Below are 12016 nucleotides of genomic sequence, written 5' to 3'. Positions count from 1 at the left end.
GTTATCTTCCTCCCGTTTGCCCAATTGTTTAGTACAACTGAGTCAGGCTGGCATTTTGATAATAAACTCCTGGACGAGCCGAGTTTTCAAATTTGGTGTGTCTTTCCCTAATATGGTTTTCATTGATTCTGAGAGTTGCTGAAACCGCTGAGGCTTTTCTGCAATTCCTGAGCAGGGATTCTGACATTCTTCTGTGCTGGTGTGTGAAAACACTCCCTCTCTTTGTACAAAGGCAGCTTAGCTCTCTCCACAGCTTTCCCTCCTGCAACAGCTCAGGAAGCATAAATGGGTTAGGGGATGGGGTGTGTGTTGAATGAAAATGTTTTGTAATTTCAAAGCAACCAAACAAAACAGATCCTTCAGAATGGTCTTATTTTCCGTGGCGACATAGTTATGGGCACAAAATCTCCTTCTCTTCCTTCACTGGCGTCCGTAGCCTTTCACATTACCTTGTCACTAGCAGAAAATAGGATTTCTCACCTACAGATGGAGAAAAGAGAAGAGGCTAGCCTAAACATTAGGTAGAAATTACTTGTCAAGTTTGATCAATTCAGAGAAAATCCAAATCCCCTTTGAAGAGGCACAGTTGATACTCAGAGATTAGTGGAGATGTCCTTATAGATCCATTGTTTGGCTAAATTGTCTGCATATGCAGCGCGTTTGCTAAATGAATGATACATTTGCATCTAAATGGTCCATAAATAATTTGATTCTACTCCAGACGGTGCAATAAACAAGCCCCCTCCTCCTGGTGGAGTCCGGAGATGTGTGAGTGTCGGACTCCTCTGTTATTTCTCTGCCTGTGCTATTATTTGACAAGGCACCGGGGAAGGAAGTACATGAAGCTATTAACGAGAACCAATCTCCTTTATGAGCTGAGATTTGAGTGAGCAGGCAGAGAAAGCTCTCATAATGTACACCTTTGGCCTCTAGCTCTTTGGGCAAAATTTTTTTAAAAAATAATAATAAATAGAAAGCAATATGATTTAGGAAATTAGGTTGCAAATTATTAGAAGCGATAGAGGAACAAAAGGGGTACGGTGATGTTTCCAGAGGTGAATGATTGCTTTTGACTGTGCAGAAGTGAGTACTGTTCTGAGTCTACCATCTTCTATACCCATTGATACGTAGCTGCTACTAGAGTCCCTGATTATCTGTTAGATGTCCCCCTGTAGGAGCTCACAGGGACTACTGCTGTGTATGATTATTGGCAGCATCACCAGGAGCAGAATGGATTATTTTTCTTTGCCTTTTAATCTGGTGGGGATGTCATTGACAGAATCTAATAGGAACTCACTGTGTCATATTGTTAGTGAGTGTCCAAGCATTTGAACTTGTTAATGTAAGGTCCTAGAACTGCCTATGTCTGCAGAAGGTAAAAATGTTTCTCTAGGTTTCATGCAAAGTATTGTGGAAATTTTAATGATCTTTACCACATTTAAAAATGTAGCTTAGGTCATATTATCTTGGTGTTAAATGCAACTGAAATTCTGAATCCAGCTAGGAAGTTGCAACTAGCAGGGACTTGACATTGTGCTATATATTTGGCAAGAAAGCTGAAGAATTGGTTTGTTTCTGTAGTACATGTTGTAAATCCATTCTAAATCTGAATGACATTTTCAGCTGTAGGTGGTTTTTGTCCAAAACATTTAAATAGTAAACTATTAGTTTAATTGAGCGTGTTTAATGTTATATATAAATGTACCTATAAATGTATTCCTTATTAAGAAAATAAGGGGATGCCAGAATTGTGTACAATTTTTTCCTCCTTATATATCAAATAAAGGAAACCTGTGGAAACACTGAAAACTAGGGGAAAGTTTCTATATACCTAAAATTTTAAGGAATCTCTCCTAAGAACTATTTCAGATCAAACAAAGGAAGTAGAGAGCTCTCATTTCCAAGACTGAGGAGAGCTGGATGGTTTTAATGGGAATACAGGACTCCATTAAACACCCTGTTGAAGGTGTTGGGACTGAAGAACAGCAATCAGCTTGGGGTTCTTTTCAGCCAGTGTCATTTAAAACCACCCTTATAGGGAAACCCAAGAGCGAATCCTTTCTTCCAATTCCACTTCCAAGTTGCAGCAAGCACTGGGAACACCTTTGAGCTACAGTAGATGTCTACAGTGAAGGGTGAACCATGGAAAAGCTGCGCAGTGACCCAGCCCGCCTTGCTACAGTAAACTGGACCCTTGAATTTATGTTATTTTTCAGGCTTTTGTGTTGAGTACAGTGTAGTCATATCTTACATGGGGTTAGGTTCTAAAGTTAATATGACAAAAAAAAATCACATATAACTAAAATCACTCTTGAGAATATCCTAGGGAAGACATAATCATACTGGAGACTGCCCCATCAATTCTCAGTAGGGCAGTTAAGTCACTTTTTTGTCCAGTGTTTGAACTGGACAGGGTGATTCTTAAGTTTAGTGCCAGCTGAGGTAATAAGCTTGTGTTGTAGGGGCTGAGTTTTTAAACACTATAGTGATAAACAGCATGTTGATAAGTTTACAGTCTGAAAGATACCCAAGGATAGAGACTAGTGTGGGAATGGTAGAATTGCACATATACCTCACACTTGACCTCTCTCTCAGGCATACCCTTCTTAAATGGAATGACTGGCAGAGTCACCACTACTATTTAAATTCTTTTTCTGGCTAAGCGCACATAGTTGAATTTTGTGTATGTCAAGTGAGTGAATGATATGACCACTGTAAAGAGACTGAAAGTCAACTTAGGTGTTTTGAGATTGTCAGGTTTTAGTCTGAAGTGTCAGTTATTAGTGCACTCATGGCCAAAGAATGACAAGACACACCATAGTAAGGCAAGCACGAAAATGAGGTTTATTAAAGAGAGAAAGATAGGATTATAGAGCAAGAGCAAGATACAGGTTTACAGAGTGTCATACACACACCACAGACAACGATCAACCCATTGTCTCAGCAAAGGGAGACCAAAAGGAAGGGCGCAAAAAGGGACTTGGTTATGATTCTGCATCTTGGTTTATAGCGCCTCGGTGGGGACTCCCTAGTGGTTCAGACGTCACCATGGAACCACTTTGGACAGTTGAGAGTTGCATTACTACGCATGTGGGTTGTTCTAGGTCAATTTTTGGACTTTCTGGTACCTATGCTGCTTGGCCTGTGGGCTAGAGAGTCCTCTGCGTTCTTTTCCAGCTGGCACACTAAGTTGATTGGCAGATTGGTAGAGTAGTCCCTCCTCCCCAGGTATGGCAGTTGCTCAGGAGATTAAGGTGGGGCAGGACCAAGATGGGGGCCTTCTTCCCAGTTGGGACAGTTGCACCAAAGCAACAGCGCCCACTTCTGTCCCCAGGAGACCTGGAATCTCTCACTATCTACCTAACAAAACTTCAGTGTAAAAGAGGAAAGTAGAACATGTGAGCAGAAAAGGAGCATACATATAGAGGCCTCAGAAAATAAAGTATATTTGACAGCAGCAGCTTTTTTTCCAAAGTCCTCCAAGACTGAAAATGAGAAAGTGTAACAACACGTGAAGAAGCTGTTCAAGATGAAGTATCAGCAATATATAAAGTAAATAAAGCTAACTGTAAAACATATAATTATAATTTTGAGTAAAATATATGCAAAACTTTTATGAAACTTTTTCCAATTCCTAGAAAGATAAATGATTTGATACACAAGAAACAGTAAGTTTAACATTTATGGATTTCACATTCCTGCTTTTTGACTATTCATAAATAACCTGGAAGAATCAACGTACTTGGTATTAGGGTTTTAAGTATGAAATGTCTGATTCCCTTAAGTACTGAATTTGATGGTTGATATCTCTGACATTTCACTTTAACACTTCTTGTTTTATGTTTATTATGAAGTTACGTCCTCAGTGTTTCAAATGCACGTTTGGCTTGTGATTATCTCTCAAAGGTTTTTTTTAGAGCAATTTTTGTGAAACGATGGATAAGTCAAAAATTTGTGTTATTTTCAAATATGACTTCCATCGTGGAACCAGCACTGCACAGACAGCTCTAAACATCAACCAAGTGTTTGGAAAGGATGTGGCTGATGAACACACAGTATGTCAATGGTTTGAGAAGTTCCATTCTGGTGATTTTAATCTTGAAAAGGAGCCACATGGGCAACCTGAGACCAAGGTGGATAATGATGAGCTGAAAGTTGTAGCGGAAGCTAATCCATCTCAGCCTACGTGTGAATTAGCGGCAAGTATTGGACCATTTGAAACAAATGGGCAAGGTAAAGAAGCTGGATAGATGGGTACCTCATGAATTTAACAAGCGTCAGAAGAGAAATCATCCCAAAATTTGCCTTTCTCTGCTGTCATGACATAAAGGCAAACCATTTCTGTACTGTATTGTTACATATGATTAGAATGGATTCTTTTTGATAATCGCAAGCATTTGGCACAATGGTTGGATAAAGATGAAGTGCCCAAACACAGTCTAAAACCGAATATTCATCAAAAAAAGGTAATGGTGTTTGTATGGTGGTTCAGTGCTACTACAGCTTCATGAAACCTGTTCAATCAATTATAGTGGACGTCTACTGCAACCAATTGGATGAAACGATGAGGATGCTTGTGATTAAACAGCCAAGATTGGTCAATAGAGACAGGCCAATCCTCTTGCCAGACAATGCTCCACCATGTCTCACAAACAACACTGCTCAAACTATAGAGACTGGCTTAGAAACTCTCTGTCATACACCGTATTCACCGGACCTTGCACCAACTGACTACTACTTCTTCCAGGCTTTGGACCACTTCTTGCAAGGAAAAATATTCAATTCTCAACAAGCTGTGGAAAATGCCTTTCGCGATTTCATTGCCACTCATTCTCCAGGCTGCTTTGCTGCTGGCATAAACAAGCTACCGTTAAGATGGCAAAACTGTCTATAGTTAGGCGCAATCTTTATCTTTGATTAATTGTACTGCTTCTTGTTTGAGATATAACAAGCTACACTTTTGATTTGAAATTGGACATTTCATATTTAACGACCCAATTTGGCGATCTGGTGTGCAGAAATGAATATGTTAGCTAGGAAGTGTGCCTTGTCAGCTTTCCAGGCTACCCATCTCAGGATAGCTTTGTTTTTCTTGATTCGTTCATTTTTCTCCTTTTTGCCATGAAGTGATAAACACTACTTCTTTCTGAAATGTGACAGTTTGAAAAAAGGTAAACTAAATCAAGACTCGTGTTAAAAATGAATAGGCTGAAGAAATTGGCCATCTTGTCACAAAGCAGGGTTTTTGATACATTAAAAAAATGCGATCTTCCCTTGAGCCCAGGAGTTCACGGCTGCAGTGAGCTAGGTTGCACCATTGGACAATCAGAGCAAGACCCAGTCTCTTAAAAAAAAAAAAAAAACAACTCTATATATAAATAAATAAAAAGAATGAGATCTTTGACACGAACAGAGTTTATCATTTTAAACATGGGGGAAATTAGGCAATGATATACACAAATGTAAAGATTGATAAAGATGTTCCTCTTCTTTACAAATATCAGAGTCATTTGTATTAATTGATTCAAGGAAAATGTGCTGATAAGTAGGCTGCTGTTAATTTCTATTTTTTTCTCTTTTTTTTTATTGAGACTTGAGAAGATGAGCTGTTAATTTCTAGTAAGGAGTCTAAGGAGCTTCAAATCATATAATTTTGGAATAAATAGATTAAAAAGATCTTTTGTCTTTTAACAGTATTAGGATAGTTCTCTAAATATAGGCAAAGCACTGAAGAGTTCCATAGAAGGTGACTAACTATAAATGTATTATACATGACTGGAAAGAAATGGCAAGCAAGACTTCAGAGCTGAGCTATCTTGATATTTTTATCCAGTGTGTGGGGTGTTACACATGCATCACAGCTATAATAGAGCTATCACATGGATCATCTGAAAAACAAGATAGAGATGTTTTAAAGGCTTCTGTGCTTGATTTCTTAGTCAGACGCTGTATTACTTTCCATTCAACGACTATCATCAGAATCCAGATATTAAAAGGTGAATTATTTGAAATAGCTGAGATATAACAGAGAAGTAATTTATTTGAAATTATTTCAGGAAATGGAAGATAAAGTGACCAGTCCAGAGAAAGCTGAAGAAGCAAAATTAAAAGCAAGATATCCTCATCTGGGACAAAAGCCTGGAGGTTCAGATTTCTTAAGGAAACGATTGCAGAAAGGGGTAAGATCTCATGTATAATCTTGAAATACTTAATACCTGTGAACTCAGTGTGCTAACAGAGATTGTGAAATGAGTGCATATGTAGTTCTATGCCTTATCAGGTGTGTGTGTATGATTTTTCCCAGTATTTTACAGTTTATTCTATAAATATGCATGGTAAGAATCTGTAGCTCTTTAACATTTTTAATTATAAACTATGTCAAGCATGTAGAACAATGCAAATAAAGGTATAACAAAACCCATGTATACACCACCCAGATTTAATGTTAATGTTTTGCCATGTTTACTTCAGTTTTATCTTTGTAAGAAAGAAAATGTTGTAGATACAGTTCAAACTTACCTATCCTATGTGTATATATAACCCCTTCCCTCCATCTCTCCAAAAGCAACCACTATTCAGAAGCTGGTATTTATCCTTCTGCTCTTGTTAAATTTTTACCTATATTGAAGGTTATTCCCACACAACATTTAAAGACTTAAAATGCATTTTATTTGGATGAAGTAATCACTTATAAAAGCACGGCTTACAATCCCCTTTATGTAATATGTTTCACAGTCGGATACTCTGATATAATTTATATGTTGTAGTTTTAGTAGTGCAAATTACTGAAAACATTTTTTTCAGAATCTTGCTGTGCTTTATGAGGTAGATACCATTATTTCTCAATAATGAGATCTGAATTGAAATAATGCCTACTGTTTGTTCCTTAAGTTTTCCCTTCTAACCCCTTCTAGAATAATTTTTTTCTGTAAAAAATTAGATTAAGCTTTCGCTTAAGCATATTTAAATTTACCATACGGGGAAGGATGAAATATTATTTATGGAAGAGAATTGTTTATTGACTAAGATGCCAAATCATGTTTTTCCTTAAATACTTAAATATGCTGGTACCTGCTACTTGCTTACAAAAATGTGTCTCTGTGTGTATATTTTAGCTATAGTTATATATGGATTGTTTTCCCAAATAAACCAAATTCCAAAAGAATAATTTTAACAAATATTTTAACATTTTAAAGTGGCAAAAATAGAATGTATTTTTAATCTTACATGAAAGAATAACATTCACAGCTTTTAAATAATAGGATGATGAGGGAAAATTATACCAAATGTATAAAAATGTAAAACCCTGTATTATGAAACATGATCAAGTTGGGAAATTATTACAAAAATGGTAGTTAATATCTATAATACATAAAAGAGAACTTTAAAATATAAAAGAAAAACATTAAAATGTCCCTGGATAAAATAAAAGAAATATAATTAATAAACACAGAAAGATGATAGAAATCAATGAAATGTAAATTATATCATAGTGTACATATGACTAAATTAGAAAAATATTTAAAATAATACCTATTAGTAAGGTTGAAGTTCAGTGAAACTAATATGCTCTTTATTATGTTTAAAACCTTAAAATTAATATTGTCATTTTGGAAAGAGGTATGGATCAAGATTTATAAAAGTGTTCCTGATCTTTGAATGAATAATCTCTTAGGAATTAATCTAAAGGTATACTACAATATAAGGAAAAAATATTCAAGTTTGAAGATATTCCTTGTTGCTTTAACTATAAATGGAAGCATCACCACTATCCAACAGCAGGAAAATGGTGAAATAAATTGGAGTAAATCAGCAAAATAGAGTATTAAAACATAATTATAAAGATCATAATATAGGGGATAAATAGAAAAGCAGGATGAGAACTATGTTCATTATGCATCTAGCTGTGTGGAATGTACATATACCAAGTCTAATTATAAAACAATCCCATCAGGCGTCTTTAGTTATGAAATAAATTATATAATCTTGACTATTATATAATCTTGTGACTATTCAATTGGGTTTGGGATTTGATTGATTATATGTTTAGGAAATGTTTCCTTGCTAATCTCTAGCATAATTTAGGCTAATGGGCTTTCTTTCAATATTGGGGCTGTTGTAATTTTCCTTTAGCTTTCAACTATTTGTGACTTTACGTGTCTTCAAGTCAGAATTTATACACGTTGTATTTTGAAGTTGGTGTTACAGTTGTAAATAATTGAGAATGAAAAACATACCAGTTGAAACAATATTTATATAGAATTTGAGAAGTGAACTCTTGAATGATTATGTATAGTACCAGAATGTCAATGAATAAGTTCTTTAGTATTAGGAAAATGAAGTTTGATCTTTTTAAAAAAAAAGTCTGGATAATGGGCTTCTGGGTTTTAGTTTTTCTGTGTCATTAGTTAGTAAGCTTGGCAAGTTACCTTGGCATCTTTAAACAGTATATTCTTCATTTGAGATGGTTGGATTTGACATTATTATATTGGGTCCCTTTTTGTGTTGTACTCATTAATGTTATTGTGAGGTTAATATTATATATTGTTATTATTAGCTTTTAACAGTGACTACGTAGACTGTCAGAGCTGGGAGGGATATCAAGAAGCAACCTAGCCCGTGTTTTTTTCATATTTGTGGAGTTTGTGAAGTCCAAAGAAAACGGAGGGTCCAGTTTTAAGAAACATGGCTTTAAAGTTAAACATTGTCATTTTAGGTGATGGCTTAGGGTCAGTGCAGTAACAATATAAATATGGCCTATAAATTTGGGTGGGAGGACGCTTTTATAAGATTTTCATCCAGAAACATCCAGAATTTGTTTTGTTAATTTTTAAATATTTTCATTTAAAACTTGCAAAATTTAGACAAAATAAGATTCTGACAAAATAAGAAATTTAATAGGCTACTCTGTTCTCCTCCAGTGGCTACTGAACTCAGAAGCAGAGCAGGTTTTGGTTTTTGTTTTTGCTTTTGTTTTTGAGACGGTCTTACTGCTACGCAGACTGGAGTGCAGTGGTGCCATCGTAGCTCACCATAGCCTTTAAATGCTGCGAGCCTCAGGCGATCTCCCTTCTGAGCCTCCTGAGTAACCAGGACTACAGGTTCGAGCCACCATGCCTGGCTAATTTTTTATTTTCTGTAGACATGGGGTCTTGCTGTGTGGTCCAGGTTGGTCTTGAACTCCTGGCCTCAAGCAGTCATCCCACCTTGGCCTCCCAAAGTGCTGTGATTATAGGCATGAGCTACCACACCTGGCCAGAAGTTCTTCAATATAGTACATCAAAAATTCTGAATTTCTTTCTCTCCACTCATTTTAAAACATGCAGAAGTGCAGTTGCAGCAAGCCTGAGAAGGGCCTAGTCCAAGTTTCCTTGTTCCTAATCTGTATGGTACTTGTGTAGTGACACATGAAAAACAGTTTCTAACTTTAGATCCTTTGGCCATAGGTCAGATCTGGCTTATCAAAGAATAGTCCCTAGAGGGAGGCAGCTGATGAGACCTTTTCCGAGTCCACTCAACAGTGTTGTTTGTACTAAGTTCCCAGCTATTTCATTTTATCACAGGAGGTATCCCTGAAGTCTCTAAGAGAATATTTATATATATATTTTTTCCCTTTGTCTGGGCCCACATTTCATACCTGGTTTATTTCCTTTTGCCAACCCCAGACTGAAGCTAATTTCCCCTGCTTTATAGCACCTTGTCTACTTAACATAGTATTATAATAGTGGCTTTACTTGACTATTGTCCGTCTTTATGTCTGTGTCCAGCTCTCACACGGTGACTCATGCATAGCAGGCATTCAGTAAAGGTGGGCTCAGCACGATAGGTGTAAGTGAGAACCTAGGCATATTCATCTGTTTTCAACTGTAGAACTCAAGTAGATTAGTTATATTAATGTTGATCTTCAGCTCTCATCACAATTTATATTTTAGTGATAAAGGCCAACTAAAAAGAGCAATAATTGTACTTATTCAGTGTCTTAAGTGATAACTAATTTATACTGAGTTTTCTTCCATTACTCTAACATTTATATTTTTACCTTAATTTTGATTTTAGTGAATTAGGTAGTTCAAATAAATATGATTTAAATTCTTGCAAAAAAGCTCATCTTAGACAAGACAGTACTAGCAACTATAAATAATAGTTTCAATAACTAAGTTTGATTGGATTTGGGTGGCACATCCTATAGGTAAGTCAATGAATTATGTGTTTTATTTACAAATTTATTTAAGCAGTTTGACCCTGGTGGTTCTGTTAGTAAATCAAAGGTAAATCTATTTTACTTTGAGTCCAGGACTTTTGATTCCAAGAAGGCCTGAAGAGGAAGTTTTTGCCTGACTTCTCAATTGTTGACTTATGCAGGAACTCTATACAGAGATATAGCTATTTCATTTTTAATAGCTATAGCTATTTCTAATTAATATTCCTGTTTAAATTTTTTAGGTCAGCCTATTTTATGCTGACAGTATAGAGTCACATCTACATGTTAAATCAGTGTAGTTACATATGAAAGCTTTTAAACTCTAATCTGGATTCTTTTTTTTTTTTCTTGTAGCAAAAATATTTTGATTCTGGGGATTACAACATGGCTAAAGCAAAAATGAAGAACAAGCAACTTCCTGCTGCAGCCCCGGATAAGACGGAGGTCACTGGTGACCACATTCCCACTCCACAGGACCTCCCTCAACGGAAACCATCCCTTGTTACTAGCAAGCTGGCTGGCTGATTAAAAGAGCTGAACTGCATGAATCTTCGAATTCCCATTATTTCTCCTTAATATGTTACTTACCCTCTTTTTATTTACTTTCACTAAGTCATTTGAGACTGACAGCTTTGCAGGTAGCAGTAGTGCGTGCTGCTATTGTAAGGGAATATACATGTGTAGGGTTTTTGATTAGTTTGACAGTGCACTGATGAAAAGGACATGTTAGAGCTACGTAAGTAATCTACTTGAAAATAATTGTATATATTACCTAACTCCTAGTATAGGGCTGGTTCCAACAAGTAACAAGCAAGTTTTAAAGTTTTAATGTTTGGCTTTCATTACTTCATCTTAATTATAGCTTTGTATGTTACTCTTATTTAATATAACTTACATTGTATGGATTTCTTCTGTATTTTCCTTTTGGATTTTGTAAAACAGATGTTTAAGACCACAAGTTGGAAGAAGGTCACGTATTTCAAACACAAATAGATGGGGCTCTGAAAGATTTGTATCTCTGTGCTTGAACTTGAATGGCCTTAAATCTGTTTCAGCTTTAACAGTAGAATTTTACTTGGGCAATATTTGCCTTCTTGGTGTAACTTATGTGACTCTAGTGCTTAACAGCTCCTGGTGAAGCTAGTATTCTTACTCAGTTCTGTAGTTCTAGAATACCTTTTGTTGTTGAAGATGTGAATGAAGTGTGCATGTGCATCGACTGTTGAATTCACTTTTGTGCCATTTTTGTAAATACAATAGTTTTGCACAACCTCTCACAAATGTCTGTATTAATTTCACATATTAACAAGTAAATGTATACTATCACATGGGCCATTAAAAAAAAAGTAAATGTGCCAACCAGAAGCACAAGAGTTTCTACACAAAACTCTGTATGTCATTACAGCTTTTGTATAGTAAGAGTAGTTTACAATTTCAGGCTTATAGAATACCAAACTGAAATCTTTGTTTTGTCTGCCATAAACGTAAACTTTTCATTTGTTACTAGTATCCATGACATTCAGTGGCCTTGTGCAAATATGATATGTTGCTTAGGCATATCTTTTGTCCTATGCAGAACTTTCATTTGGACTTTTATGAAAGCAATTCATATAATTTATATAAACCTTTTTAATGTAGAAACTTTTTACTTCCACACTCAATTTTGGAGACACTAGAGTAAAAGGCTTCAATAGTCTGCCTTCTGTGCACCGACACCCATCCCCCACCCCCACTTTTTTTTTCTTTTTTTGTGGTGCTTTTTTGATTCAAATGGTATTGGGCTGTTTGGTTATATGGAAGCATAGGATAGGTGTC

General features: G+C 36.0%; 1 protein-coding gene across 1 annotated transcript in view; it reads left to right on the top strand.

Moving 5' to 3' along the window:
* The window catches only part of ARPP19 (cAMP-regulated phosphoprotein, 19kDa), a 20295-nt gene extending 8813 nt beyond the window's left edge, over positions 1–11482 (top strand). The window contains exons 2-3 of the mRNA XM_012658054.1: positions 6057–6179; positions 10556–11482. Coding sequence (XP_012513508.1) covers positions 6057–6179; positions 10556–10726 — 294 coding nt within the window. The 3' untranslated portion in view covers positions 10727–11482. The remainder of the gene's footprint in view (positions 1–6056; positions 6180–10555) is intronic.
* The last annotated feature ends 534 nt before the right edge of the window (positions 11483–12016 follow it).

This window comes from Propithecus coquereli, unplaced genomic scaffold (genome assembly GCF_000956105.1).
Source record: "Propithecus coquereli isolate 6110/MARCELLA unplaced genomic scaffold, Pcoq_1.0 Scaffold57, whole genome shotgun sequence".
Taxonomy (NCBI): domain Eukaryota; kingdom Metazoa; phylum Chordata; class Mammalia; order Primates; family Indriidae; genus Propithecus; species Propithecus coquereli.
Note: the sequence above shows the minus strand (reverse complement) of the source record. Positions and strands in the feature narration are given on the sequence as shown.